This window comes from Salvelinus alpinus, chromosome 30 (genome assembly GCF_045679555.1).
Source record: "Salvelinus alpinus chromosome 30, SLU_Salpinus.1, whole genome shotgun sequence".
In the NCBI taxonomy this organism is placed as follows: Eukaryota; Metazoa; Chordata; class Actinopteri; order Salmoniformes; family Salmonidae; genus Salvelinus; species Salvelinus alpinus.
Window position 1 is genome coordinate 36,527,184 of NC_092115.1, and position 26,653 is coordinate 36,553,836.

The 26,653-nt window shown below is 41.9% G+C and overlaps 1 protein-coding gene across 1 annotated transcript; it reads right to left on the minus strand.

The window, feature by feature from the left end:
* Positions 1 to 4,516: 4,516 nt before the first annotated feature.
* On the minus strand, positions 4,517 to 17,915 carry LOC139560377 (uncharacterized). The gene is made up of 4 exons (XM_071377086.1): positions 17,538 to 17,915; positions 17,333 to 17,433; positions 11,407 to 11,521; positions 4,517 to 7,816 (listed from the first exon to the last, which is right to left on the minus strand). Exons 1-4 carry the CDS (start codon positions 17,743 to 17,745, stop codon positions 6,693 to 6,695), a joined length of 1,548 nt encoding a protein of 515 aa, XP_071233187.1. The 5' UTR covers positions 17,746 to 17,915; the 3' UTR covers positions 4,517 to 6,692.
* Between the last annotated feature and the right edge of the window lie 8,738 nt (positions 17,916 to 26,653).

Here is a 26,653-nt window from a genome sequence, read left to right on the forward strand (position 1 = left end):
AGCACTTTGATATATCAGTTGATGTAAGAAGGGCTATATAAATACATTTTATTTGATTAGGCTAATTTCTAAATAGGACTCAAAGCCCTATTCGGAAAGTATTCAGACCCCTTGACTTTTCCACATTTATTACAGCCGTATTATAAAATGGATTAAATAGTCCCCCCCCATCTACACATCTATAATGACAAAACAAAAACAGGTTTAGAATTATATTTTTTTTTAACCCCCATCCCCCCCAAAAAAGTATAACATTTACATAAGTATTCAAACCCTTTGTTTACTCAGTACTTTGTTGAAGCACCTTTGGCAGCGATTCAAGTCCAGGCTCTGGCTGGGCCACTCAAGGACATTCAGAAACTTATCCCGAAGCCACTCGTGCGTTGTCTTGGCTGTGTGCTTATGGTCATTGTCCTGTTGGAAGGTGAACCTTAGCCGCAGTCTAAGGTCCTGAGCAGGTTTTCATCAAGGATCTCTCTGTACTTTGCGCCTTTCATTTTTCCCTTGATCCTGACTAGTCTCCCAGTCCCTGCCACTGAAAACATTCCCACAGCATGATGCTATCACCACCATTCTTCACCGAAGGGATGGTGCCAGGCAAACTCGAAACGGTCTGTCATGCGCCTTTTACTGAGGAGTGGCTTCCGTCTGGCCACTCTACCATAAAGGCCTGATTGGTGGAGTGCTGCAGAGATGGTTATCCTTCTGGAAAGTTCTCCCATCTCCCCAGAGAAACTCTAGAGCTCTGCCAGAGTGACCATCGGGTTCTTGGTCACCTCCCTGACCAAGGCCGTTTTCCGCCAATTGCTCAGTTTGGCTGGGCGGCCAGCTCTAGGAAGAGTCTTGGTGGTTCCAAACTTCTTCCATTTAAGAATGATGGAGGCCACTGTGTTCTTAGGGACCTTCAATGCTGGGGCGGCAGGTAGCCTAGTGGGTAGAGCGTTGAACTAGTAACCGAAAGGTTGCAAGATCGAATCCCCGAGCTGACAAAGTAAAAATATGTTGTTCTGTCCCTGAACAAGGCAGTTAACCCACTGTTCCTAGGCCGTCATTGAAAATAAGAATTTGTTCTTAACTGACTTGCCTAGTTAATAATAAAATACAGCAGAAATGTATTGGTACCCATCCTCAGATCTGTGCCTCGACACTATCTTATCTCGAACCTCTACAGACAATTCCTTCGACCTCATGGCTTGGTTTTTGCACTGTCAACTGTGGGACCTTATATAGACAGGTGTGTGCCTTTACAAATCATGTCCAATCAATTGAATTTACCACAGTTGGACTACAATCAAGTTGTAGAAACATCTCAAGGATAACCAATGGAAACAGGATGCACCTGAGCTCAATTTAAAGTCTCATAGTAAAAGGTCTGAATACTTATGTAAATAAGGTATCCGTTTATTTTTTGTTGTTGGGTATTGTGTGGAAATTGACAAGACAAAAAATTTATAATCCATTTTAGAATAAGGCTGTAACGTAACAAATGTGGAAAAAGGTAAGGTGTGTGAATACTTTCCGAATGCACTGTGTCTACACAGTAATGGTGGCCGGCTGCAAATCATTTTTTTGAGGTGATATGCCTATTTTAGCTAAATCTACAAATTAAATAGATTTTTACTCTTCCAATAATAAACATAAAAAGCATAATGTACACAGACTTCATGTAGCCTAGATGTTTGTAAAGGCATTCATGGTGAGATCTTTAATAATAAATGTACACAAACTGACACATGACGTACAAATGTGATGTGTAGGCCAACAAGACGTGAACACTACGTCTACATGACGTGAGGTGAATGCTCTCCATTGACAGTCCATGTTGTAGCAACCACAGGAATGGAAAGTAAAATCAGAAGATAGATGTTGTAGTGGCAGCTGTAGAAGTACTTGTGTGTACAAGATTTTACTGCAGAAGAGTTACAACATGTTTTGAACGATAGTGTCCAGTCCTCCCAGGCTGCTGGCCTGGAGTTTGATAAGATACGGGCAAAGTGGTGGAACAGTGGTGAGGTTTTAATGGGTGTATTGTTAGTTGGTAGGGATTTTTTTTCCTCATAAAGTGTAACCTAATGAATTCAAACTACAGAAGAGTAGGCTGATACGCAGCCAATACAGTAGGTTTGCGGACCGCCATAATACCAAAGTAGAAGACAGTCCATTCCATGTTAATTCATGACGGTATCTTCTGGCGATAGGAAGACATTAGGTGACTTGGTGAGAGGTATCAGTAGCTTCATTCGGCTTTATTTACAGTGCCTTGCAAAAGTATTCATCCCCCTTGGCGTTGTTCCTATTTTGTTGCATTACAACCTGTAATTTAAATGGATGTTTTATTTGGATTTCATGTAATGGACATACACAAAATAGTCCAAATTGGTGAAGTGAAATTTAAAAAAAATAACTTATTCCAAAAAAAATAAAACGGAAAAGTGGTGCCTGCATATGTATTCACACCCTTTGCTTTGAAGCCCCTACATAAGATCTGGTGCAACCAATTACCCTCAGTAATCACATAATTAGTTAAATAAAGTCCACCTGTGTGCATTCTAAGTGTCACATGATCTCAGTGTATATATACAGCTGTTCTGAAAGGCCCCAGAGTCTGCAACATCACTAAGCAAGGGGCACCACCAAGCAAGCGGCACCATGAAGACCAAGGAGCTCTCCAAACAGGTCAGAGACAAAGTTGTGGAGAAGTACAGATCAGGGTTCGGTTATAAAACAATATCTGAAACTTTGAACATCCCACAGAGCACCATTAAATAAATAAAAATTAAATGGAAAGAATATGGCATCACAACAAACCTGCCAAGAGAGGGCTGCCTTCCAAAACTCACAGACCAAGGAGGGCATTGATCAGATGGGGACAAAGAGACCAAAGATAACCCTGAAGGAGCTGCAAAGCTCCACAGCAGAGATTGGAGTATCTGTCCATTGGACCACTTTAAGCTGTACACTCCACAGAGCTGGGCTTTACGGAAGAGTGGGCAGAAAAAAAGCCATTGCATAAAGAAAAGGGTGGCTCGAGAAAGTATTGACTTTGGGGGGTGAATAGTTATGCATGCTCAAGTTCTGTTTTTTTGTCTTATTTCTTGTTTTACAATAAAAAATATTTTTCATCTTCAAAGTGGTAAGCATATTTTGTAAATGATACAAACCCCCCCAAAATCTATTTTAATTCCAGGTTGTAAGGCAACAAAATAGTAAAAATGCCAAGGGGGGTGAATACTTTCATAGGTCTGAATCACTTACCATACATTTATATGGATACATGATACATCCGTTTTTAATGTCTATGGATACAGCCAATGTGCTAATGATGCGCAATTTCGCCTGGCATTGAAAATGCGTTCTCGTTGGGACACTGCTCAGAGGAGCTAGCCAACCATTACTGCTAACTTAATCGCATTTCGTTTGACCGGTTTTTCTATTGACATTTCTTTGTATATAATCCTTAAAAATGATGCCGATTGTCTGAGAAATATATTGCCACGTTCAGAACAACTGGGAACTCTGGAAAAAAACGAGCTTCGACTGGGATTTTTTCTTGTTGAACGGTCATCCAACTCGGAATTATAGGCATCTTTCTAGAGCTCTGACTTTCCGACAAAGATCACCGAAGTCATGATTTGACCCAGTTGTCTTGAAAGCGCCATATCTCATCCTGACGCATTAATCCTCAATGGGACAGAGGGAACATTTTTTATTAAAACAATGTTGCAATGGTCAGAGAGATGGACAGCAAGGTTTATAAAAATCTCCGCCATTGAAAACCAAATGCTAGTCTAAAAGAAAAGGGAGAAAAATGCTGTTTTACAGTGAGGATCAAGTTTATAAATTGCCTGGTTGTGCGGATGAGACAGTGGATTGCAGTGAGATGGAACAGTAAATAGGCATTTCAACGTCGTAGTCGATGGGTGTGTCTAATCCTAAATGCCGATTGGTTAAAACCGCATTCCAGCCAGTGTCTATTCCACAAGTTACCACCGGCTAAATCTATGACATTAAAATGCCTATTTACTCTGTTCCATCTGACTGCGCAACCCAGTCGAAATCATGAATCCTTTTTAAGGATATATTCAAAGAACTATCAATAGATGACAAGCAAGGGATAAGAATGTTCCAATGACTGGGTCGTGTCCATAGACACAGAACAAAAAGACTGAACTGGGTCGAGTCTCTGGTAACCAAACCAATAGAACGAACGACCAGCTTGCTTGGGTAGCATCCCTAGATTTGTGTCGGGACTATATCTTGTGGAAGGATGAAATAGTATGAATAAATTAATCAAAATAACATTTAATGAAAATGTCAATCATTATTTGAATATGTTGCTAACTCGTTGTATTAAAGTGATAATGCCAGAGAAGCCGGTGTTGGAGGATATATTGGCACGGTTTCAAACACTGGCTTCTTGGGCATTATCACTTAAATAGATACCGGCTGGAATGCGGTTTTAACCAATCAGCATCCAGGATTGGAACTGCCGTATGTATAACTCTGTATATCTCCCCTATTATCTCCACCTCTGTTTATTGGCAAATCAATGAACCAGTACATTATTCAAACTACTAATCATATCAATCCATTTCTTATCTACAGTATCTAATGATCTTTGATTCAGATGACCAGTTTTATACAGTTCCAGTGTAGTGTCAGTTTAGACAAATTACACAGGAAAACTGTAGTTGCCCAAATGTCAAATGTAAAGTTCTATGAACATACAGTACCAGTCAAAAGTGTGGACACACCTACTCATTCAAGGGTTTTTATATTGTAGAATAATAGTGAAGACATCAAATCTATGAAATAACACATATGGAATCATGTAGTAACCAAAGAAAAGTGTTGAATCAAAATATATATTTTAGATTCTTCAAAGTAGCCACCCTTTGCCTAGATGACAGCTTTGCACATTCTCTCAACCAGCTTCATGAGGTAGTCACCTGAAATGCTTTTCAATTAACAGGTGTGTCTTGTTAAAAAGTTAATTTGTGGTATTGCTTTCCTTCTTAATGCGTTTGAGACAATCAGTTGTGTTGTGACAAGGTATGGGTGGTATACAGAAGACAGCCCTATTTGGTAAAAGACCAAGTCCATTTCTCTTTGCTCAAATAAGCAAAGAGAAATGACAGTCCATTACTTTAAAGACAAGAAGGTAAGTGAATACAGAAAATTAAGAACTTTGAAAGTTTCTTCAAGTGCAGTTGCAAAATCCATCAAGCGCTATGATGAAACTAGCTCTCATGAGGACCACCACAAAGGAAGAAAGGAAGAACCAGAGTTACCTCTGATGCAGAGGATAAGTTAATTAGTTACCAGCCTCAGAAATTGCAGCCCAAATAAATGCTTCACAGAGTTCAAGTAACAGACACATCTCAACATCAACTGTTCAGAGGAGACTGCGTGAGTCAGGCCTTCATGGTCGAAATGCTGCAAAGAAACCACTACTAAAGGACACCAATAAGAAGTCTTGCTTGGGCCAAGAAACATGAGCAATGGACATTAGACCGGTGGAAATCTGTCCTTTGGTCTGATGAGTCCAAATTTTTGATTTTTGGTTCCAACCGCTGTGTCTTTGTGAGAGGCAGAGTAGGTGAACGGATGATCTCCACATGTGTGGTTCCCACCATGAAGCATGGAGGAGCAGGTGAGATGTTGCTTTGCTGGTGACACTGTCGGTGATTTATTTAGAATTCAAGGAACACTTAACCAGCATGGCTACCACAACATTCTGCAGCGATACGCCATCCATGCTTTTGCGCTTAGTGGGACTCATTTGTTTTTCAACAGGACAACACACCTCCAGGCTGTGTAAGGGCTACTTTACCCAGAAGGAGAGTGATGGCGTGCTGCATCAGATGACCTGGCCTCCACAACCACCCAACCTCAACCCAATAGAGATGGTTAGTGATGAGTTGGACCGCAGAGTGATGGAAAAGCAGCGAACAAGTGCTCTGCATGTGGGAACTCCTTCAAGACTGTTGGAAAAGCATTCCAGGTGAAGCTGGTTGAGAGAATGCCAAGAGTGTGCAAAGCTGTCATCAAGGCAAAATATATTTGGATTCAACACTGTTTTGGTTACTGCATGATCTCATATGTGTAATTTCAAAGATTTGATGTCTTCACTATTATTCTACAATGTAGTAAAAGTAAATAAAAACCCTTGAAATGAGCAGGTGTCAAAATATTGACTGGTACTGTACATGTAAGACGTAAGCTATTACACTGAAACATATTTGATTGCCTAGCTGAGTTGATATAACGTAAGATTTTAAGGCAGCAGAGTAACTTCAAACTATAACTCAGGAAATCAAGTTAAGGTATTAACCTGACTTGATATGAGACTGTCCCATGTGGCAAGAAATTATATCCCGGATAGACAAACACTAACAAGACAACACATACGAAAATGGCTCCTATATACAGTATGTTATTTATCTAAAAGCGCAGATTGACTGTCTTTAAATACATTCCATATAACATGTTTATGATATATTTGAATGGTTTTTATGATTGATGTTACCAGTAGTAAATCAATTGTTTGTTAAAATGAAAGTGACAAACAGTCAAACATGAAAACCAGTTCACAAATCAATTGGGAGGAAAAGCGTGTCAAAATGTCTCAAAATAACTTCTGCCCACATTTTCACATAGAAAATGTTAACGAAAAACAATACAATTATGCTCTATTTGTTCCATTTCGTCTGAGACAACATTAAACTTGTGTGTGGATCCCCAGGGTATGCGGGTACCACATTTTGAGACACTGGACTCTCTCCTATGTGAGTTCTCTGATGTGACTTCATACTGGAGCGCTGGGTGAAGCATTTCCCACACTGTGTGCACTCGTATGGCTTCTCCCCGCTGTGGACCACAGCATGTCTGATCAGGTTGCACTGCTTGGTGAAACTCCTGCCACACTGTTCGCAGGTGTACGGTTTCTCTCCGGTGTGACTCCGGAGGTGTACTTTGAGCTGGCTGAAACGCTGGAAGCTCTTCCCACAGAAGGTGCAGCTGAAACGCCTCTCAGTGGTGCCGCCCGACCTCCACTGAGTCCTCATTCTCTTCACCATGTTAAAACTACTGCGACTCAGGCTGTATCCAGAGAAGGTGGAGGTGGTGGCCATGTTTGACCCTGTCATGCACTCACTCATTCTCACTGTTGATTCTGAAGCGCTGTGCTGATGCTGCCTTGGCTGTAGAGCTAAACTATTTCCATCATTATTTGAGTTCAGCATCTCACTGCTCTGTCCTTCTGGCATCTGTCTAGTCTCATCAGCCAATGTCCTGACATGTCTTTTCATGTGTGCTGCTGCACTGAGCATGTCAGCATGTGGTTTCCCTATAGAAGAGGGAAGCGATGGCCATACATCATCTGTCATAGTAGGAAGGGATGGAAGCCCACTATGAGATGGGAAAATTGATATATTCTGAGAGTACTCCTCTGTGGCATGAAATGAGAAATCTGGGTGGCCATCAGTGTGTCTGCCTGGATCCACAGAGGTCCACAGCTGCCCATCAGTCTCATCCATGACAAACTGGTCAAGTCCTGCCAGGGCTGTGTGATCCAGCTCCTCCTTTTTCTCATCCTTCACCATCACTAGCTCTAGTGAGTCCTCATCTGACCCGTGCTGCTCTGTGCTGAACACGTCTGTAGACGCAGGCCGGGGAATGCCTGGTTCCTCTGGACCATCAGAATTGGGGTAATGTTCCACTGAGTCTTCAGGAGATATGTTGGGTTGTGTGATGAAGTCCTCGTCACAGCGCCGTTGCTCAAAGGATGGTGGTTGTCCAGCCTTGGAACCAGACTCTAAAGATTTGGGAATAAACATAAAAGAAACATTACAGAAGACCTGTAGTCCTTTCCACTCAGCCCCTATACAGGTTGAAAATGGCAGATTTGCAACTAAATTGGAATGCAGTGGCTGTAGACTAACATGCTATACATAACGTCAGAGTTCACATTCTCCACTTCACAGCGCTGTATGGGTTTTGACCAGGGGTTGGAACCGAAACGATTTTCCAATCTTTTCGTTCTGAACGGAACCATTCTTTTTTTCGTTCCGTTTCACTATTCCAACCTGCAAAATAAAGTTCTGAACCGGTTCTAACTCCCAAAAAGTACCGGTTTATATCGTTCCTTTCTAAAACATCTGAAATCTATTTATTTTTTACATTAGCTCAACATTAAATTACTTCACCAATCAGAGCAGCTAGAGTCACTTGCTATGGAGTGGGCAAGCTATTGTTTACATGTGCAATGGACAGACAAGTGTAGGGCATGAGATGCGACTGAAATTATGCAGGTAGGAAGAGCGCAAGAGAGGGTGGAGGAGGAGGCTTGGCTTGAAGCGCTGGGCCTAATTGGAGTAAACTAATGTACAATAATTAGGCTTCTACATACAAAGATGATCTAATGTAAAATGTTTGTTTTTAGTCACATCCTTCAGCTACCCTCAACCCCTCCCATTTATCTCTGAACACCATCCAGTTGACTTCTATTTGCCATATATCTTTCAACTGTGCTGTGATGTTTCACAGAAGTTCTGAACCTTTGTTATCATAGTTTCTACAGATTGTACATTTTTTTTAATGGTTTTGCCATGAGTATTATATTATTTTTTAATTGACTACAACTTTTCAAATCACCTAGCAGTGCTATTTGCAGAGTTAGCCCCAGGTAAATGTTGCAATTTTTTCAGCCATTCCTGAACCTGCGACCAAAAACAAGCTACATATGTGCAATACCAAAACAAGTGAGCTAATGAAAAATCCGCAGAGCTGGGACGGTCAAGGGGTCTGAATACTTTCGGAAGGCACTGTGTGCATGTCAAAAGTTTGGACACACCTACTCATTCAAGGGTTTATTTATTTTTACTATTTTCTACATTGTAGAATAATAGTGAAGACATCAAAACTATGAAATAACACATATGGAATCATGTAGTAACCAAAAAAGTGTTAAACAAATCAAAATATATTTTATATTTGAGATTCTTTAAAGTAGCCAATCTTTGTGGAAAGCTGTCATCAAGGCACTCTTGGCATTCTCTCAACCAGCCTCACGAGGTAGTCACCTGGAATGCTTTTCCAACAGTCCTGCCTTGTTAAAAGGGGAATTTGGGGAATTTATTTTTCTTAATGTGTTTGAGCCAATCAGTTGTGTTGTGACAAGGTAGGGGTGGTATACAGAAGATAGCCCTATTTGGTAAAAGACCGAGTCCATATTATGACAAGAACAGCTCAAATAAGCAAAGAGATACGACAGTCCATCATTACTTTAAGACATGAAGGTCAGTCAATGCGGAAAACTAAGAACTTTCAAAGTTTCTTCAAGTGCAGAAACCATCAAGCGCCGTGATGAAACTAAGGTTTTCATGAGGACTGCCACAAGAAAGGAAGACCCAGTGTTACCTCTGCTGCAGAGGATAAGTTCATTTGTTACCAGCCTCAGAAATGGGCAATTAACTGCACCTCAGATTGCAGCCCAAATAAATGCTTCAGAGTTCAAGTAACATACACATCAACTGTTCAGAGGAGACTGCGTGAATCAGGACTTCATGGTCGAATTGCTGCAAAGAAAGCACTACTAAAGGACACCAATAAGAAGAAGAGACTTGCTTGGGCCAAGAAACACTAGCAATGGACATTAGACCGGTGGAAATCTGTCCTTTGGTCTGACGAGTCCACATTTTAGATTTTTTGTTCCAACCGCCATGTCTTTGTGAAACGCAGAGTAGGTGAACGGATGATCTCTGCATGTGTGGTTACCACCATGAAGCATGGAGGAGGAGGTGTGATGGTGCTTTTCTGGTGACACTGTCAGCGATCTATTTAGAATTCAAGGCACACTTAACCAGCATGGCTACCACAGCAATCTACAGCGAGATGCCATCCCATTTGGTTTGCCCTTAGCGGGACTATCATTTGTTTTTAACAGGACAATGACCCAAAACACACTTCCAGGCTGTGTAAGGGCTATTTGACCAAGAGGGATGGAGTGCTGCGTCAGATGACCTGGCCTCCACAATCAACCCACCTCAACCCAATTGAGATGGTTTGGGATGAGTTGGACCGCAGAGTGAAGGAAAAGTGGCCAACAAGTGCTCAGCATTTGTGGGAATTCCTTCAAGACTGTTGGAAAAGCATTCCAGGTGACTACCTCATGAAGCTGGTTGAGAGAATGCCAAGAGTGTGCAAAGCTGTCATCAAGGCAAAGGGTGGCTACTTTGAAGAATCTGAAATATAAAATATATTTTGATTTGTTTAACACTTTTCTGGTTACTACAGTATTCCATGTGTTATTTCATAGTTTTGATGTCTTCACTATGATTCTACAACGTAGAAAATAGTAAAGTAAATGAGCCCGTTTGTTGTATTGTGAAGAACATTAGCCGCGGAACATGCACTTGAATGCACTCGTGACTCCATTCAATGCACACCAAAATTACAATCTGTCTGAAGTGCCTTTTGAAAGCCTAACATTAAGATTGTATTTTATAATTTAGCTAGCCATTTTGGCAATAGATTAAGCTTTCAAATGATATCACCTGACCCAGATTGCGATTTATAAAAAACTACAAGTGTGCTTGCTTCAGTTCCTCGATGGCAAAGCCAGGAAACCTCAAAAAAGCACCTTATAGTTGAAGGCTCTTTCCTTGAGTCATTAAAGTGCATTGAAATTACTTAGGAACTATGCACAGTTTGGAGAGGTGTGGCCACTTAAGACCTCTCACGCAACACCTTGTAATTATTTTGTCTTATCTTGTACCTTCTCTAAAATGTCAATGAATTTTCATATTATGTTACTGAAAGTATCCTGAGTATTTTCAGATTTCGTTATTGACAAATGCTGAGAAAAGTACAGTAAATGTAAAATGCACATGAAGTCGACAGAGTAATCTTCGGATTCAGTCTTGAGTCAGGTGAACTGGTGAACTGTTGTGTCATTTACATTTAAGTCATTTAGCAGACGCTCTTATCCAGAGCGACTTACAAATTGGAAAGTTCATACATATTCATCCTGGTCCCCCCGTGGGGAATGAACCCACAACCCTGGCGTTGCAAGCGCCATGCTCTACCAACTGAGCCACACGGGAGTGTCCTCAACTTTGGTCTGATCATTCCCCCTTGATCTCCAAAGTGTTCTCTTTCAATTGCTACCATGGCCATGCATGCTTTTTTATAGTTATTCTGTTCGAAACATTTACATTTGGCCCTTTCCATATAGGCCATTTTCCATAAAGGCTGAGTGCAAGTGGTTAACAGTTGCAAAATGTGACTGTTTCAGAACTGACTATGTGTGTACATAAAACACTGAACACCAATGTAGCAATTTGGAACGTGCATACAACCACGGTCTTTCATAGACAGAGCAGTACCCCTTATGGTCACACCCACCCTCTCCAGTGATCCTGAGCTCTTCCTGAGGGTCAGTCTTCCACACATCCTCTGCAGTCTCCTCATCTTTGATCAGTATGGGTTCAGTCTCTGCTCTCTGCTCCACATCTGTAGGCTGTAACAGGGGACTGAGATTATTACTCTGGAGACACCATATCTAACACTTTTCATACTCATGAAATAACACAAAAGCGGTAAATTCTCCTGATATTCCAATAACCATAGTCCCTGTGCCCAAGAACGCCAAGGTAACCTGTCTAAATGACTATCGCCCTGTAGCACTCACATCTGTAGCCATGAAATGCTTTGAAAGGCTGGTCATGGGTCACATCAACACCATCTAAGACACCCTGGACCCACTCCAATTAGCATACCGTCCCAACAGATCCCTAGATGATGCAATCTCTATTGTACTCCACGCTGCGTTTTCCCACTTGGACAAAAGGAAACCTATGTGAGAATGCTGTTCAATTAATTACAGCTCAGCGTTCAACATCATAGTGCACTCCAAGCTCATCAGTAAGCTAAGGACCCTGGGACTGAACACCTTGTATCCCTTTTTCCCTTTGCAACTGGATCCTGGACTTCCTGACGGACGCCCCCAAGTGGTGTGGGTAGGCAACACCACATCCGCCACGCTGACCCTCAACAATGGGGCCCCTCAGGGGTGCGTGCTTAGTCCCCTCCTGTACTCTGTTCACCCATAAATGCGTGGCTGTGCACAACTCCAACATTAAGTTTGCCCGACGACACGATGGTGGTAGGCCTGATCACGATGACGAGAGCCTATAGGGACGAGGTCAGAAACCTGGCAGTGTGGTGCCAGGACAATCTATTCCTCAAGGTCAGCAAGACAAAGGAGCTGATTGCAGACTACAGGAAATGGGGCTGAGCACTCCCCTACTCAGATTGATGGGGCTGCAGTGGAGCAGATCGAGAGCTTCAAGTTACGCGGTGCCCACATCACTAAGGATCTATCATGATCCAAACACACCAACAGTTGTAAAAGAGGGCACGACAACGCCTCTTCCGCATCAAATCCTAAAAAAAAACATTGAGAGCATCTTGACTGGCTGCATCACCACTTGGTATAGAAACGGCTTGGCAACGGGCTACAGAGGGTAGCGTGTATGGCCCAGTAAATCACTGGGGCCGAGCTTCCTGCCATCCAGGACCTCTATACCAGGCGGTGTCAGAGGAAGGCCCTAAAAATTGTCAAAGACTCCAGCCACCCTAGTCATAGACTGTTCTCTCTGCTACCGCACGGCAAGCGGTACCGGAGCACCAAGTCTAGGTCCAAGAGGCTTCAGCTTCTACCCCCAAACCATAAGACTCCTGAACATCTAGTCAAATGGCTACCCAGTCTATTTGCATTGCCCCCCCCCTCCCCTCCACACCACTGCCACTATACATAGATGTTGTCATCTATGCATAGTCACTTTAATAAGGATCGGCGTTCCGTCAACGGGACAGTTGTAAATCATGCAGCGCGTTATACAGTTGAAGTCGAAAGTTTACCTACACTTAGGTTGGAGTCATTAAAACTCATTTTCAACCACTCCACAAATTACTTGTTAACTTCTTGTGTGGTTTTCACTTTGGGAAAAAATCGTGCCCAAATTAAACGGCCTCGTACTCTGTTCTAGATCATACAATATGCATATTATTATTACTACTTAGAAAACACTCTGAAGTTTCTAAAACTGTTTGAATTATATCTGTGAGTAAAACAGAACTAATTTGGCAGCAAACTTCAAAACAGGAAGTGAAAATTCTGATAATGGAGCTCTGTGTCAGGGCCTGCCTATTCAACTGGCTTATATTTATGGATCTGTATGCACTTCATACGCCTTCCACTAGATGTCAACAGGCAGTAGAAGGTTGAATGGGGTGTCTAGCTTGATGTGAGGCCGAATGAGAGCTTTTGGAGTGACAGGTCCACTCTTTTGTCAGTATTCACCTGCGCAGAGGGGAACTTCACATTGTCTTCTGAAATGCGTTACGTATACACGACGAAATGCTCCGGCTCTGATTTTATTGGATACATATGAGAAAAACATCATAAAGTAGGATTTTCAACCGAGTTTGACCAGTTTATTCAACGTTTATTGGGACTTTTGGAATTTTTCGTTCCAGGCGCAAAGATTTCTTGGACATGTGCCCTCCACATGGCTAGCCAAAGTTGCTAATTCGACAGAAGAAATGGACATTCTAAAACAAAACAACGATTTATTCTGGAACTAGGACTCCTTGCACAACATTCTGATGGAAGATCACCAAAAGTAAGAGAATATTTATGATGTTATTTCGTATTTTTGTGGTTTGTGTTGGCTCCAACAAGGCGGAGAATATGTGAGCGCTGTCTCACAATATTGCATTCTGTATGTTGTACTAAAGTTTTTTTTTTTTTTATCTAACACAGCGGTTGCATTAAGAACCAGTGTATCTTTCATTTGCTGCACAACATGTATTTTTTAGTAAAGTTTATGATGAGTTTTTTGGTTAGATTACGTGACTGTCCAAAATATCTCCGGACAATTTGGTGCATTATGGCTACGTATTCACAATGTAAAACCAGGATTTGTAGCTCTAAATATGCAAATTTTCGAACAAAACATAAATGTATTGTATAACATGATGTTATAAGACTGTCATCTGATGAAGTTGTCCAAAGGTTAGTGATTAATTTTCTCTCTATTTGTGGGTTTTGTGAAAGCTATCTTTACGGTGAATAAATGGCGTTGTGTGTTTGGCTATTGTGGTGAGCTAATATAAATATATATTGTGTTTTCGCTGTAAAACATTTTAAAAATCGGAAATGATGGCTGGATTCACAAGATGTTTATCTTTCATTTGCTGTATTGGACTTGTGATTTCATGAAATTATATTATATCCCTGTCGTGTTAGGCTAGGCTATGCTAGTCAGCTTTTTTGATGAGGAGGATCCCGGATCCGGGAGGGTGACTCGTTAAAGGTTAAACTATAGTTTTGGCAAGTCGGTTAGGACAGCCAAAAATTGTAGACCTCCACAAGTCTGGTTCATCCTTGGTAGCAATTTTCAAATGCCTGAAGGTACCACGTTCAGCTGTACAAACAATAGTACGCAAGTATAAACACCATGGGACCACGCAGTTGTCATACCGCTCAGGAAGGAGATGCGTTCTGTCTCCTAGAGATGAACGTACTTTGGTGCGAAAAATGCAAATCAATCCCAGAACAACAGCAAAGGACCATGTGAAGATGCTGAAGGAAACAGGTGCAAAGGTATCTATATCCACAGTAAAATGAGTCCTATATCGACATAACCTGAAAGGCCGCTCAGCAAGGAAGAAGTCACTTCTCCAAAACCACCATAAAAAAGCCAGACTACGGTTTGCAACTGCACATGGGGACAAAGATCGTACTTTTTGGAGAAATGTCCTCTGGTCTGATTAAACTTATACTTATGTCATGCAATAAAATGCTAATTAATTACTTAATCATACAATGTGATTTTCTTGATTTTTGTTTTAGATTCCGTCTCTCACAGTTAAAGTGTACCTATGATAAAAATTACAGACCTCTACATGCTTTGTAAGTAGGAAAACCTGCAAAATCGGCAGTGTATCAAATATTTGTTCTCCCCACTGTATATTGAAGCAACATCTCAAGACATCAGTCTGGAAGTTAAAGCTTGGTCACAAATGGGTCTTCCAAATGGACAATGACCCCAAGCATACTTCCAAAGTTGTGGCAATGGCTTAAGGACCACAAAGTCAAGAAATTGGAGTGGCCATCACAAAGCCCTGACCTCAATCCCAAAGAAAAGTTGTGGGCAGAACTGAAAAAGGGTATGCGAGCAAGGAGGCCTACAAACCTGACTCAGTTACACCAGCTCTGTCAGGAGGAATGGGCCAAAATTCACCCAACTTATTGTGGGAAGCTTGTGGTAGGCTATCCGAAACGTTTGACCCAAGTTAAACAATTTAAAGGCAATACACTCAATTAGTATTTGGTAGCATGGAAACTTCTGACCCACTGGGAATGTGATGAAAGAAATAAAAGCTGAAATAAATAATTCTCTATACTATTATTCTGGCATTTCACATTCTTAAAATAAAGTGGTGAACCTAACTGACCTAAGACAGGGAATTTTTACTAGGATTAAATGTCAGGAATGGTGAAAAGCTGAGGTTAAATGTATTTGGCTAAGGTGTATGTAAACTTCCGACTTCAACTGTATCAAGATCGCCGATTGTAGAGTAACAACAAATGTCGGTACATAGAAGTGTCTTATATCGGCTGAAAGCTTCAATTCTTGTTAATATAACTGCACTGTCCAATTTACAGTAGCTATTACTGCGAACAAATGCCATGCTATTGTTTGAGGAGAGCTCTAACAACAAAACACTTCAACGCGATAGGTTTGATGAATTCAACTCTGTAGGTGAAATGTGTATTTACATTCTGAAATATTGCTCTGATTTATCATCCAAAGGGTCCCAGAGATAACATGAAGTGTCGTTTTGTTAGATAAAATCCTTTTTCATATCCTAAAAAGGTCCATATAGCACATGTGATCGATTTTGTATTTCCACTCATTCAATTTGCAAAGAAAGGAATCTGTGAAAATCTCACCCTAAACGATGTTTGAATGAGTCAAATCACTTTTGTATGCATTCATCAGAGATCCTAGAAGGTAACAATACTTCACTATTTCATTAGGGGTGTAGTATATCCGATAGGACATCATATTTGGTCAGAGAGCGACGCCTTCATGGCACACCGATGACGCGGGCTGCCATCACTTGAAGGACTGTATCTTTGTCAAATAAGCACCAATTGGGGTCAGACAAAGCTAGCTAGACAGCCAATGAACTGGGCTTTATGGGAGTATCCAGAAACTCAGTCTCGGTCGCAAAATGTAGGGGCTAACCTTTTGCAACAGCATGCATTTTCCTTTTGGACACAACGTATAAGAATATTCAGAGTTATGAAGTTATGAAAACTGGTTGTTTTACAAATGTTGAACTTATAATATAGCTACTAATACTTGGAAAGCTAAATCAAAGTATACAGATTTGACGATATTCTTGCAGAAAAATGAAATGTGAATATAAATGTCTCATTTATGATTTGCCCAAATGTACCTGGGGACTTGACACTAAGTCTTGTTGTTCACTCATTCTTCAAGTTATCCGTCTGAAACTTTGCACATACACTGCTGCCATCTTGTGGACACTATTGAAATTACAACCAGAGTGATGGCTATAACTATGACCTTTCTCTTGCATTTCAAAATGGTGGTAGAAAAATGGTGGTAGAAAAAGACCGGTTGGTTTTCCTTCTACCAGATCTATTGTGTTATATTCCCATACATTCAATTCACATTTCCACAAAGTTCAAAGTGTTTACTTTCAAATGGTACCAAGAATATGCATATCCTTGCTACAGGCAGTTAGATTTGGGTATGTCATTTTGGCAACAAAAATAAATTAAAAGGGGGCTATCCCTAAGTTAATAACTCTACCTACATGTACATACTACCTCAACTAACCGGTGCCCTCACACATTGACTCTGTACCGGCACCCCCCTGTATATATTGTTATTTTTTACTGCTGCTCTTTAATTACTTGTTACTTTTATCTGTATTTTTTTTTAACTGCACTGTTGGTTAGGGGGTACTAAGTAAGCCTTTCACTGTACGGTCTACCTACACCTGTTGTATTTGGCACATGTGACTAATAACATTTGATTCATTGTTATTATCGTTACTCATTGTGTATCTATTATTACATGTAAAAAAAAAAAAGTTGTATTTCTATATATTCTTTACCTTTCAGTGTTAGTCCACGCCTATTTACAAAGCATGACGAATAAAATTTGATTTGAACATAACTGATCCCGAGAAGCCAGGTCTAATTGTGAAAGGTGATGTATCACACCTGGGGTTGAGAGTCCTCTTCAACAGCAATCTCTTCGTCGCTCCACTGTGAGTTACTCCTCTGCTTTTTCAAAACAATCTTGACTGGATATGAGGATCTCTCTGATGCCATGGGGTAAAAAAAAACGTCCATTCTGTCAAATATTAGGGCTATTCACACATTTGGGTTTTGTATATGCAATCAATTTACATGAATAAAACATTACCTTTTCTCCTGACTCGTGTCTTCTTCAGCTCGCCCTCCATCATTTGACACTTCCTTTTCAGTCCATCAATATCTCGCTGGCTTTGGGTCATTTCCAAACGTATAACTGCACAGCTATCATCAACCCGTTTGTTTATTTCTGCTACAGCTGCTTTAGCTAATACCTCCATAATGGATACCAACTGCGCCTGAAAATTGCAGCTTGCCATCTTGTCAGATTTGTATTCTCTGTGTGAAGCAAAAAGTCTACAATCTCCCAACTAATGTGCAAGAAACAATCCGTAGATATTGATAAATAGCAACAAATTTCAAGTGGGAGATGCGTGCGCAACTGCAGTCGCACTTCCGTTCAACTCGTGACGCAAGTATTTATTACCGTAGAGACCGAATGCAACAGCCCTTCAAGAATGGTAGAAATAGTATGTACTGTAGTCTGCATGTAGGCTAGCCATATCTATTGGCCAAAAAAACGACGTTTTTAAACGTATTCTCCATTGCAATGCAGGAGAGTGCATTGCAATGGAGTGGCTCACATGGTTATCAATGCATAAAAGGCATGAAGCACTTTAGTAAAACGTAAATTAAACCATTTTTAAAAACTCATGGTTTATATATGATCAAATGTTGTCATTAATATTGTTATCTCCATTCTCATCAACACAACCTAATAAACCATTATGGAAATGTGGTATAGTATTTATTAAAGGATATATCACTTGTTTGACATGAGAACAAAGACTATAAACTAGTTTCATGTAAATTTCATTAAATATTTCTAGTAACTTGCATACTAGGCTACATGCATTATACCTGATTTACATTGAGGTTCTTCGCTTAGGGTTTTTAAGGCACATACATAGGCCAGTGGAGGCTGGTGGGAGGAGCTATAGGAGGACGGGCTCATTGTAATGGCTGGAATGCAATACCTGGAACTGAGTCAAACATGTGGTTACCATATGTTTGATACCATTCCATTTATTCCATCCAGCCATTACAATGCGCCAGTCCTCCTATATCCACTGACAAAGCTACATAAGTAGAGGTATTATATATAAAGTGTATCCATATCAGATAGTGTGTAGAAGATATTGAGTAGTGTTGATTGAGCTACATGACAGAATATACATGAACGTACAGTAGTACTAATATACTGTATCTGTGGGAGAGTACGTTAATTATGATTGCATACATGTGTATACAATGACTGTGTACACTGAGCCGGTTATTCTCACCAGGAGAGGAAGTAGATCTGGCCCAGTTCATCGCCACACACCAGTTCACTGGAGCAGTGTGGGTTGACCTTCAAGACTAGAACAGGACCCACACACGCAAACACACCCACCTGTAGAGAGATCGAGAGATAGCGTGTAAGCATAAACACATACACAAACAGTGCATTGCTGTGACTACTCATCTATTATTGATAAAATGATTTGAATGTGTGGAAACTGAAGAGTTAGAATTACATGCCCCTGTTTCTTGGTGTTTGTCCCACATTTTGACAGTTCTGTCATGGGACGCCGAGATGATCGTGCTGTTAGTGAGTCGCAGTACACTGATCCTGTCACTGTGTGCCTAAAGAATATCCATCAAAATCATCATTGTTGAAAAAAAGACATCCGTTTCAAAAGGGAGACATCTTACAGGTTTCCCTGCTGCTCCAGGAGTTGACATTTGGTGGCTGGTAGAACCACATTTTCCCCTTGGAATCTCCCACACCGCCAACTCTAGAGACAGGACACAGAATAACAGTCCAGTTAATAAATTATTCATATAACAACTTGTTATGTGAGTGTCATTGTACTGCAGTGCAGCTACCGTACCTCTCTCCACAGTCACTGCAGTTACCCAGCCACCTCTTCCACCACTAGACTGGTCCATTTCTAGCTCAATGTCACCACATTTTTTAAATGTAACCTTTATTTAACTAGGCAAGTCAGTTAAGAACAAATTCTTATTTACATTGACGGCCTACCCAGGCCAAACCCGGAAGACGCTGGGCCAATTGAGCGCCGCCCTATGGGACTCCAAATCACGGCCGGATGTGATAAAGCCTGGATTCAAACCAAGGACTGTAGTGACACCTCTTGCACTGAGATGCAGTGCCTTAGACCGCTGCGCCACTCGGGAGCCCTGGCCCATGACATACTAAAGAAGGCAGATAGGGCCATATTATCATCCACCAATATAACTTATATCAAAACAATCATCCAAACAGCAGCAGTGAGATCATTGAAAATGATGAATGTGTCAGTGATGGTGGTAAACTCACCAAGACGCCAAGCACAACCTGTCCTTTCTTCTCGTCTACCAACCAAGTGCTTTTTTCATCGTTGGCCACATTCCAAGAATTCACGTGTCATCTTTCCAACTGCAATTTAATCAGTTATGTACATTTCAAGTCAGTATTTATCAGGCTAGATCTGGTTCACCACGTAATGTTTGTGTGTGTGTGTGTGTGCACATGCTTTACTTGATCATTTCTCTATCAGCATCAGGGTCAATGAGGACACTGATGATATTTCCATCCTCACAGGTTCCCAGCAGGATAGTAGTACAGGTGCGTCACTGGGGAAGGCACTGAGTATGTGGATACCAACAGACTAGGGGCAAAAGGATGACAGTTTACCAGCAGGCATTGCAGGAGTACTAGAACACATGACTAAAATGTAATCTACTGTACGGCACATTCGGAAAGTATTCAGACCCTTCGACTTTTGCCACATTTTGTTATGTTAGGTAGCCTAGTGGTTAGAGCGTTGGGCCAGCAACCGAAAAGTTGCTGGATCGAATCCCAGAGCTGACAAGGTAAAAACTGACTTGCCTGGTAAAAATAAAATACAGCCTTATTCTTAAAATGTATTAAATTGTTTTTTACCTCTTCAATTTAAAAACAGAAAAATCACATTTACATAAGTATTCAGACCCTTTACTCAGTACATTGTTGAAGCACCTTTGGCAGCGATTACAGCCTCAAGTCGTCTTAGGTATGACACTACAAGCTTGGCACACCTGTATTTGGGGAGTTTCTCCCATTCTTCTCTGCAGATCCTTTCAAGCTCTGTCAGGTTGGATGGGGAGCGTCGCTGCACAGTTATTTTCAGGTCTCTGTTCGATAGGGTTCAAGTCCGAACTCTGGGTGGGCCCCTCAAGGACATTCAGAGACTTATCCCAAAGCCACTCCTGCTTTGTGTTGGCTGTGTGCTTAGTGTCAGTGTCCTGTTGGAAGGTGAATCGTTTCCCCAGTCTGAGGTCCTGAGCGATCTGGTGCAGGTTTTCATCAAGGATCTTTGTACTTTGCTCCGATCCTGCCTCGTCTGCCAGTCCCTGCCACTGAAAAACATCCCCACAGCATGATGCTGCCACCACCGTGCTTCACCGTAGGGATGGTGCTAGGTGTCCTCCAGATGTGACGCTTGGCATTCAGACCACAGAGTTCCATCTTGGTTTCATCAGAACAGAGAATCTTGATTCTCATAATCTGAGAGTCTTTAAGTGCCTTTTGGCAAAATCCAAGAGGGCTGTCATGTGCCTTTTACTGAGGAGTGGCTTCCGTCTGGCCACTCTACCATAAAGGCAAAAGGTCTGAATACTTATGTAAATAAAGTATTTGTGTTTTTTATTTTAAATAAATTTGCCCACATTTCTAAAAACCTGTTTTCGCTTCTTCATTATGGGGTATTGTGTGTAGATTGATGAGGATTTTTAAAAAAGAGTTTAGAATAAGGCTGTAACGTAACAAAATGTAGAACATGTAAAAGGGTCTGAATACACTGTATATACTACTGAACATTTCCACATTTTCAACCAGCAAATGTAATCAATTTCTTACAAATGCCAAATTGTGCCAATATCAAGAGCTGACCTTGCAGCATTGTGCTGAGGATTCCACTCCAACCTCCTGCAGACCACAGCTAACTAACCATCAGGCATGGAGCATATCACTTTTACACTACTGTCAGACACCTGAGAGACACAAGCAAATCACAGATAAACCAACTTTGTTTTATTTGTCACAATGTGGCTCAGTTGGTAGAGCTTGGTGCTTGCAACTCCAGGGTTGTGGGTTTGATTCCAATGGTGGACCAGTATGAAAATGTATGCACTGACTACTGTAAGTCGCTCTGGATAAGCGAGTCTGCTAAATTACTAAAATGTAAAATGTGATAAACACACCAACAAAACAAGGTCCTGAATGGACATTAATGTATGGAGATACCTTTTTGTGGCCAACTAAAGTGTTGTGTTTCCATATATCCACTCTGCCAGACTCATAGCCAGATAGCAGCAGATCGCCACTCTGGGAGCAGCACAGAGCAGTAACAGTGCCCCTCTGGTTGGGAGGTAAAGATGGGATTTTTTTTTTTTTTATCTGCAAAAAAAAACATCAAGCATGGAAATTGGACGATTAATTTAGGTTGATAAATGTGTTACCCATTGCCATAGCAATGCTCCAAGACCTCAGCGACCGATCTTCAGACACAGTGAGGAATGCCTGGACTCCTTCCTGCTTTGACACTGCTCCAATCAAATCCTAAATCCTGATCAAATTGCATTCATCGCACCTGGAAGGGGTGCCACAGCTTCACAGTGCCATCAGTTGCCGTAGCACCCACCATGTGCTCCTGCTTAGTCTCCTTGGTCTTGTCTGAATATAAAATATATAGAAACGATATACAACATCACAAAATGGTATGCGAATATAGTATTTTTGAAAAGGGAATTCATATTACTAGTAAAGATCCACTACCGGAGCACAGAGCAGTGGTGTATGTGTGACTTGTGAGCTAAAATCCTGCTGATTTCCATCCCGAATCCCATTTCCTACACCTCCCGCTCCACACAGCCTGCTGTCACAAACTCCCCCTGCAGACCCCTGAAGACAACATAAACATCAGAAATTACTGTCATACTGTATATAACATGAAGAGATCACAAAGTCACCCTGAAGGCAAATGTTCCCCCCCCCCCCCCCCCCTTAACACTTACAATTTCACACTATCTATCTGGTTAGTACCGTTAGAGATCACACTGCCTCCCGCTGTTAGACTAATCAAGCAGCGGACTGCACTCAGGGAGGATCTCCCCAGCATCTCACACTGACTATTCTGAAGGTCCAAAACAAAGATCTTGCAGTCACTGGAACAGCTCACCTGAGAGACAGAAGCACAGTAAGTTACTCTGGTTTAATTTAGTAAAGTCTTACTGGTTGAAATTGGAATTATCATCAGATAAAAACAGGCAACAAAAGGACAGTCATAGAAACAAAGAAAATACAGCCTTCAGACAGACTCACGCCATTGTTTGGGCCTCATACACAGCCAGTTATCCAGTATCCATGACAGTGTGGCAGATGTAGATAAACAAACACACACACACACACACACACACCTGAGAAGGTTTGGACCGGGTGAATCCAGGTGAAAGCTATGATCCCCTATTGATGTCACCTGTTAAATCCACTTCAATCAGTATAAAGGAAGGGAGGGAGACAGGTTAACAAAGGATTGTTAAGCCTTCAGAGGGTGAATGGGCAAGACAAGATATTTAAGTGCCTTTGAACGGGGTATTGTAGTAGGTGCCAGGCACACCGGTTTGTGTCAAGAACTGTGACGCTGTTTTTCACGCTCAACAGTTTCCTGTGTGTATCAAGAATGGTCCACCACCCAAAAGGACCTCCAGCCAACGGCAGGCCAGTGGTCAGAAACGGGTCACTGTTGAAAGAGGACAAAGGAGGTTGAAACGAATTGTGCACAGCAACAGACAGACTACAGTTAGTCAACTTATAGTCTAGTAAAACATTAGTGCCCAAAGATAAAAGATTGCACAAATCATTGTACCTTGACATGAATGGGCAGGGGCGCAACTTTCACTAGGGATCCCTGAAACTGCATTTTTGTCCCCTCCCCAGTTTCATCATTGCACTGTGATACCAAAAACGGCATCGGTGTGCTTTAGGACCATACAGACACCTTAGAGCAGTCGGGTAGGCTGTTTGGAGGTTTCAGCTGGCTAGATTTAGGACCGCACAGACACCACAGAGCGTGTGAAAGCAACGCTTCTGAAAGGCTGACGCATAGGACCAACACGGGAGAGATGAACAGAAGCAGCTGCTGTCAGTGTGTATGTGTTGCACTCTTTCTCAGAGTTGTAAAAGCAAGCAGAACAGAAACTGGCTACTCTTTAGTTGTCTGATGTAGATTAAGGTAATTGCTGTTTAATTAACAGAAGAAAAAAAAAGTTTAATTTCCAGTGCTAAGCTAGTAGTGTTACTGACATGTAACGTTAGCTTACAAATGTTTCATCTCTTGACTGAGGTGAATGAATTAGCTTGCTAGTAGCTACCACAGTCAGTTCAGCTCTAGTCTGTAGCTATCTGTCAAATAGTGATATTAGGTGGCTATTATTACTATCTAACAGCTGTTGTTTGTATGGAAATGTTTTGTAGCCTTCAACAGAAGTAAATGAACTTAGCTACCTTTCGCCAGTTGATGTACCGTTAGAGAGCTTGCCAAAATTAGGTAATGTTATTATCTTTACCTCATTCATACTAGACCTGAATCAAACAATGAAACCAGCGGCCAAAATCAATGTTATTGATTTGTCCGTTTCCCTAGCTAATTCCCTTCTTTTCATACTGACACAGTAATAAACAGCTCTACGGGCTTCACTGTCAAGGTGCACCGTCAGTACACAACACTATAATCGTCCTGTCTTAGCAGGATCAGATGGTGACCGGTGTCCCAGCAGGGTCAGACAGTCAGGGAAGACCAGCCTACGGAGCTCAGGTGAATTTTGCAGTTTATTAACAATATCAGTGAGTAATACAAAGTTTCAACTTGAGATGATGGGTAGACCTACAGTAGCTACAGGATGGGATCTGGGAATAATGGTCATTTCAATTGTTGAACCATTGATTCTATTCTTGGATAATATCATGTATAAATGTACACCAATGTAATTATTTATCATGCTTCATCTTAGGAGGATCAGATGGTGACAGGTCTCAGCAGGGTCAGGCAGCCAAGAAAGACCCGTCTGTGGTGGAGCTGAGGTGAATTTTTGCAGATACGACACTTTATTATCTCTGTGCAGCAAACACTGGACAAGCCAGATGCTTCAAAGATTGAGACTATTTTAAGGCAGTGTGACAAACTTGCAAAGTTGATTTCCAAACTGTATCAAGGGTTGATTGAAGCTTTTCCTGATGACACAAAGCATATAAAACAAAGATGTGAGGAAGACCTGGTAGAAGCTATAGATGATGAATAGATACAGATGTTTGAATGCCCAGTCAAGTTCATATAATCTCAGACATAAATTACTGCAGTTTAAGGGAGAAAGGGGGATACCTAGTCAGTTGTACAACTGAATGCCTTCAACTGAAATGTGTCTTCCGCATTTAACCCAACCCCTCTAATCGACATCCACGTCTTTGGCGCTCAGGGAACAGTGGGTTAACTGCCTTGCTCAGGGGCAGAATGACAGATTTTTACTTTGTCAGCTCGGGGATTCGATCCCGCAACCTTTCGGTTAGACCATCCATAGAACATACTACACTGCTCAAAAAAATAAAGGGAACACTTAAACAACACAATGTAACTCCAAGTCAATCACACTTCTGTGAAATCAAACTGTCCACTTAGGAAGCAACACTGATTGACATTAAATTTCACATGCTGTTGTGCAAATGGAATAAGACAACAGGTTGAAATTATAGGCAATTAGCAAGACACCCCCAATAAAGGAGTGGTTCTGCAGGTGGTGACCACAGACCACTTCTCAGTTCCTATGCTTCCTGGCTGATGTTTTGGTCACTTTTGAATGCTGGCGGTGCTTTCACTCTAGTGGTAGCATGAGACGGAGTCTACAACCCACACAAGTGGCTCAGGTAGTGCAGCTCATCCAGGATGGCACATCAATGCGAGCTGTGGCAAGAAGGTTTGCTGTGTCTGTCAGCGTAGTGTCCAGAGCATGGAGGCGCTACCAGGAGACAGGCCAGTACATCAGGAGACGTGGAGGAGGCCGTAGGAGGGCAACAACCCAGCAGCAGGACCGCTACCTCCGCCTTTGTGCAAGGAGGAGCACTGCCAGAGCCCTGCAAAATGACCTCCAGCAGGCCACAAATGTGCATGTGTCTGCTCAAACGGTCAGAAACAGACTCCATGAGGGCCCCATGAGGGCCCGACGTCCACAGGTGGGGGTTGTGCTTACAGCCCAACACCGTGCAGGACGTTTGGCATTTGCCAGAGAACACCAAGATTGGCAAATTCGCCACTGGCGCCCTGTGCTCTTCACAGATGAAAGCAGGTTCACACTGAGCACATGTGACAGACGTGACAGAGTCTGGAGACGCCGTGGAGAACGTTCTGCTGCCTGCAACATCCTCCAGCATGACCGGTTTGGCGGTGGGTCAGTCATGGTGTGGGGTGGCATTTCTTTGGGGGGCCGCACAGCCCTCCATGTGCTCGCCAGAGGTAGCCTGACTGCCATTAGGTACCGAGATGAGATCCTCAGACCCCTTGTGAGACCATATGCTGGTGCGGTTGGCCCTGGGTTCCTCCTAATGGAAGACAATGCTAGACCTCATGTGGCTGGAGTGTGTCAGCAGTTCCTGCAAGAGGAAGGCATTGATGCTATGGACTGGCCCACCTGTTCCCCAGACCTGAATCCAATTGAGCACATCTGGGACATCATGTCTCGCTCCATCCACCAACGCCACGTTGCACCACAGACTGTCCAGGAGTTGGCGGATGCTTTAGTCCAGGTCTGGGAGGAGATCCCTCAGGAGACCATCCGCCACCTCATCAGGAGCTTGCCCAGGCGTTGTAGGGAGGTCATACAGGCACGTGGAGGCCACACACACTACTGAGCCTCATTTTGACTTGTTTTAAGGACATTACATCAAAGTTGGATCAGCCTGTAGTGTGGTTTTCCACTTTAATTTTGAGTGTGACTCCAAATCCAGACCTCCATGGGTTGATAAATTTGATTTCCATTGATAATTTGTGTGATTTTGTTGTCAGCACATTCAACTATGTAAAGAAAAAAGTATTTAATAAGAATATTTCATTCATTCAGATCTAGGATGTGTTATTTTAGTGTTCCCTTTATTTT

Coding starts and splice junctions, on each gene's coding strand:
- LOC139560377 (XM_071377086.1), bottom strand. CDS start 17,745: ATGGCAAGCTGCAATTTTCAGGCGCAGTTGGTATCCATTATGGAGGTA. Junction 11,522..17,332: donor AAGAGGACTCTCAACCCCAG/GTGTGATACATC, acceptor CCCCTGTTACAG/CCTACAGATGTGGAGCAGAG. Junction 7,817..11,406: donor GCTCAGGATCACTGGAGAGG/GTGGGTGTGACC, acceptor CCAAATCTTTAG/AGTCTGGTTCCAAGGCTGGA.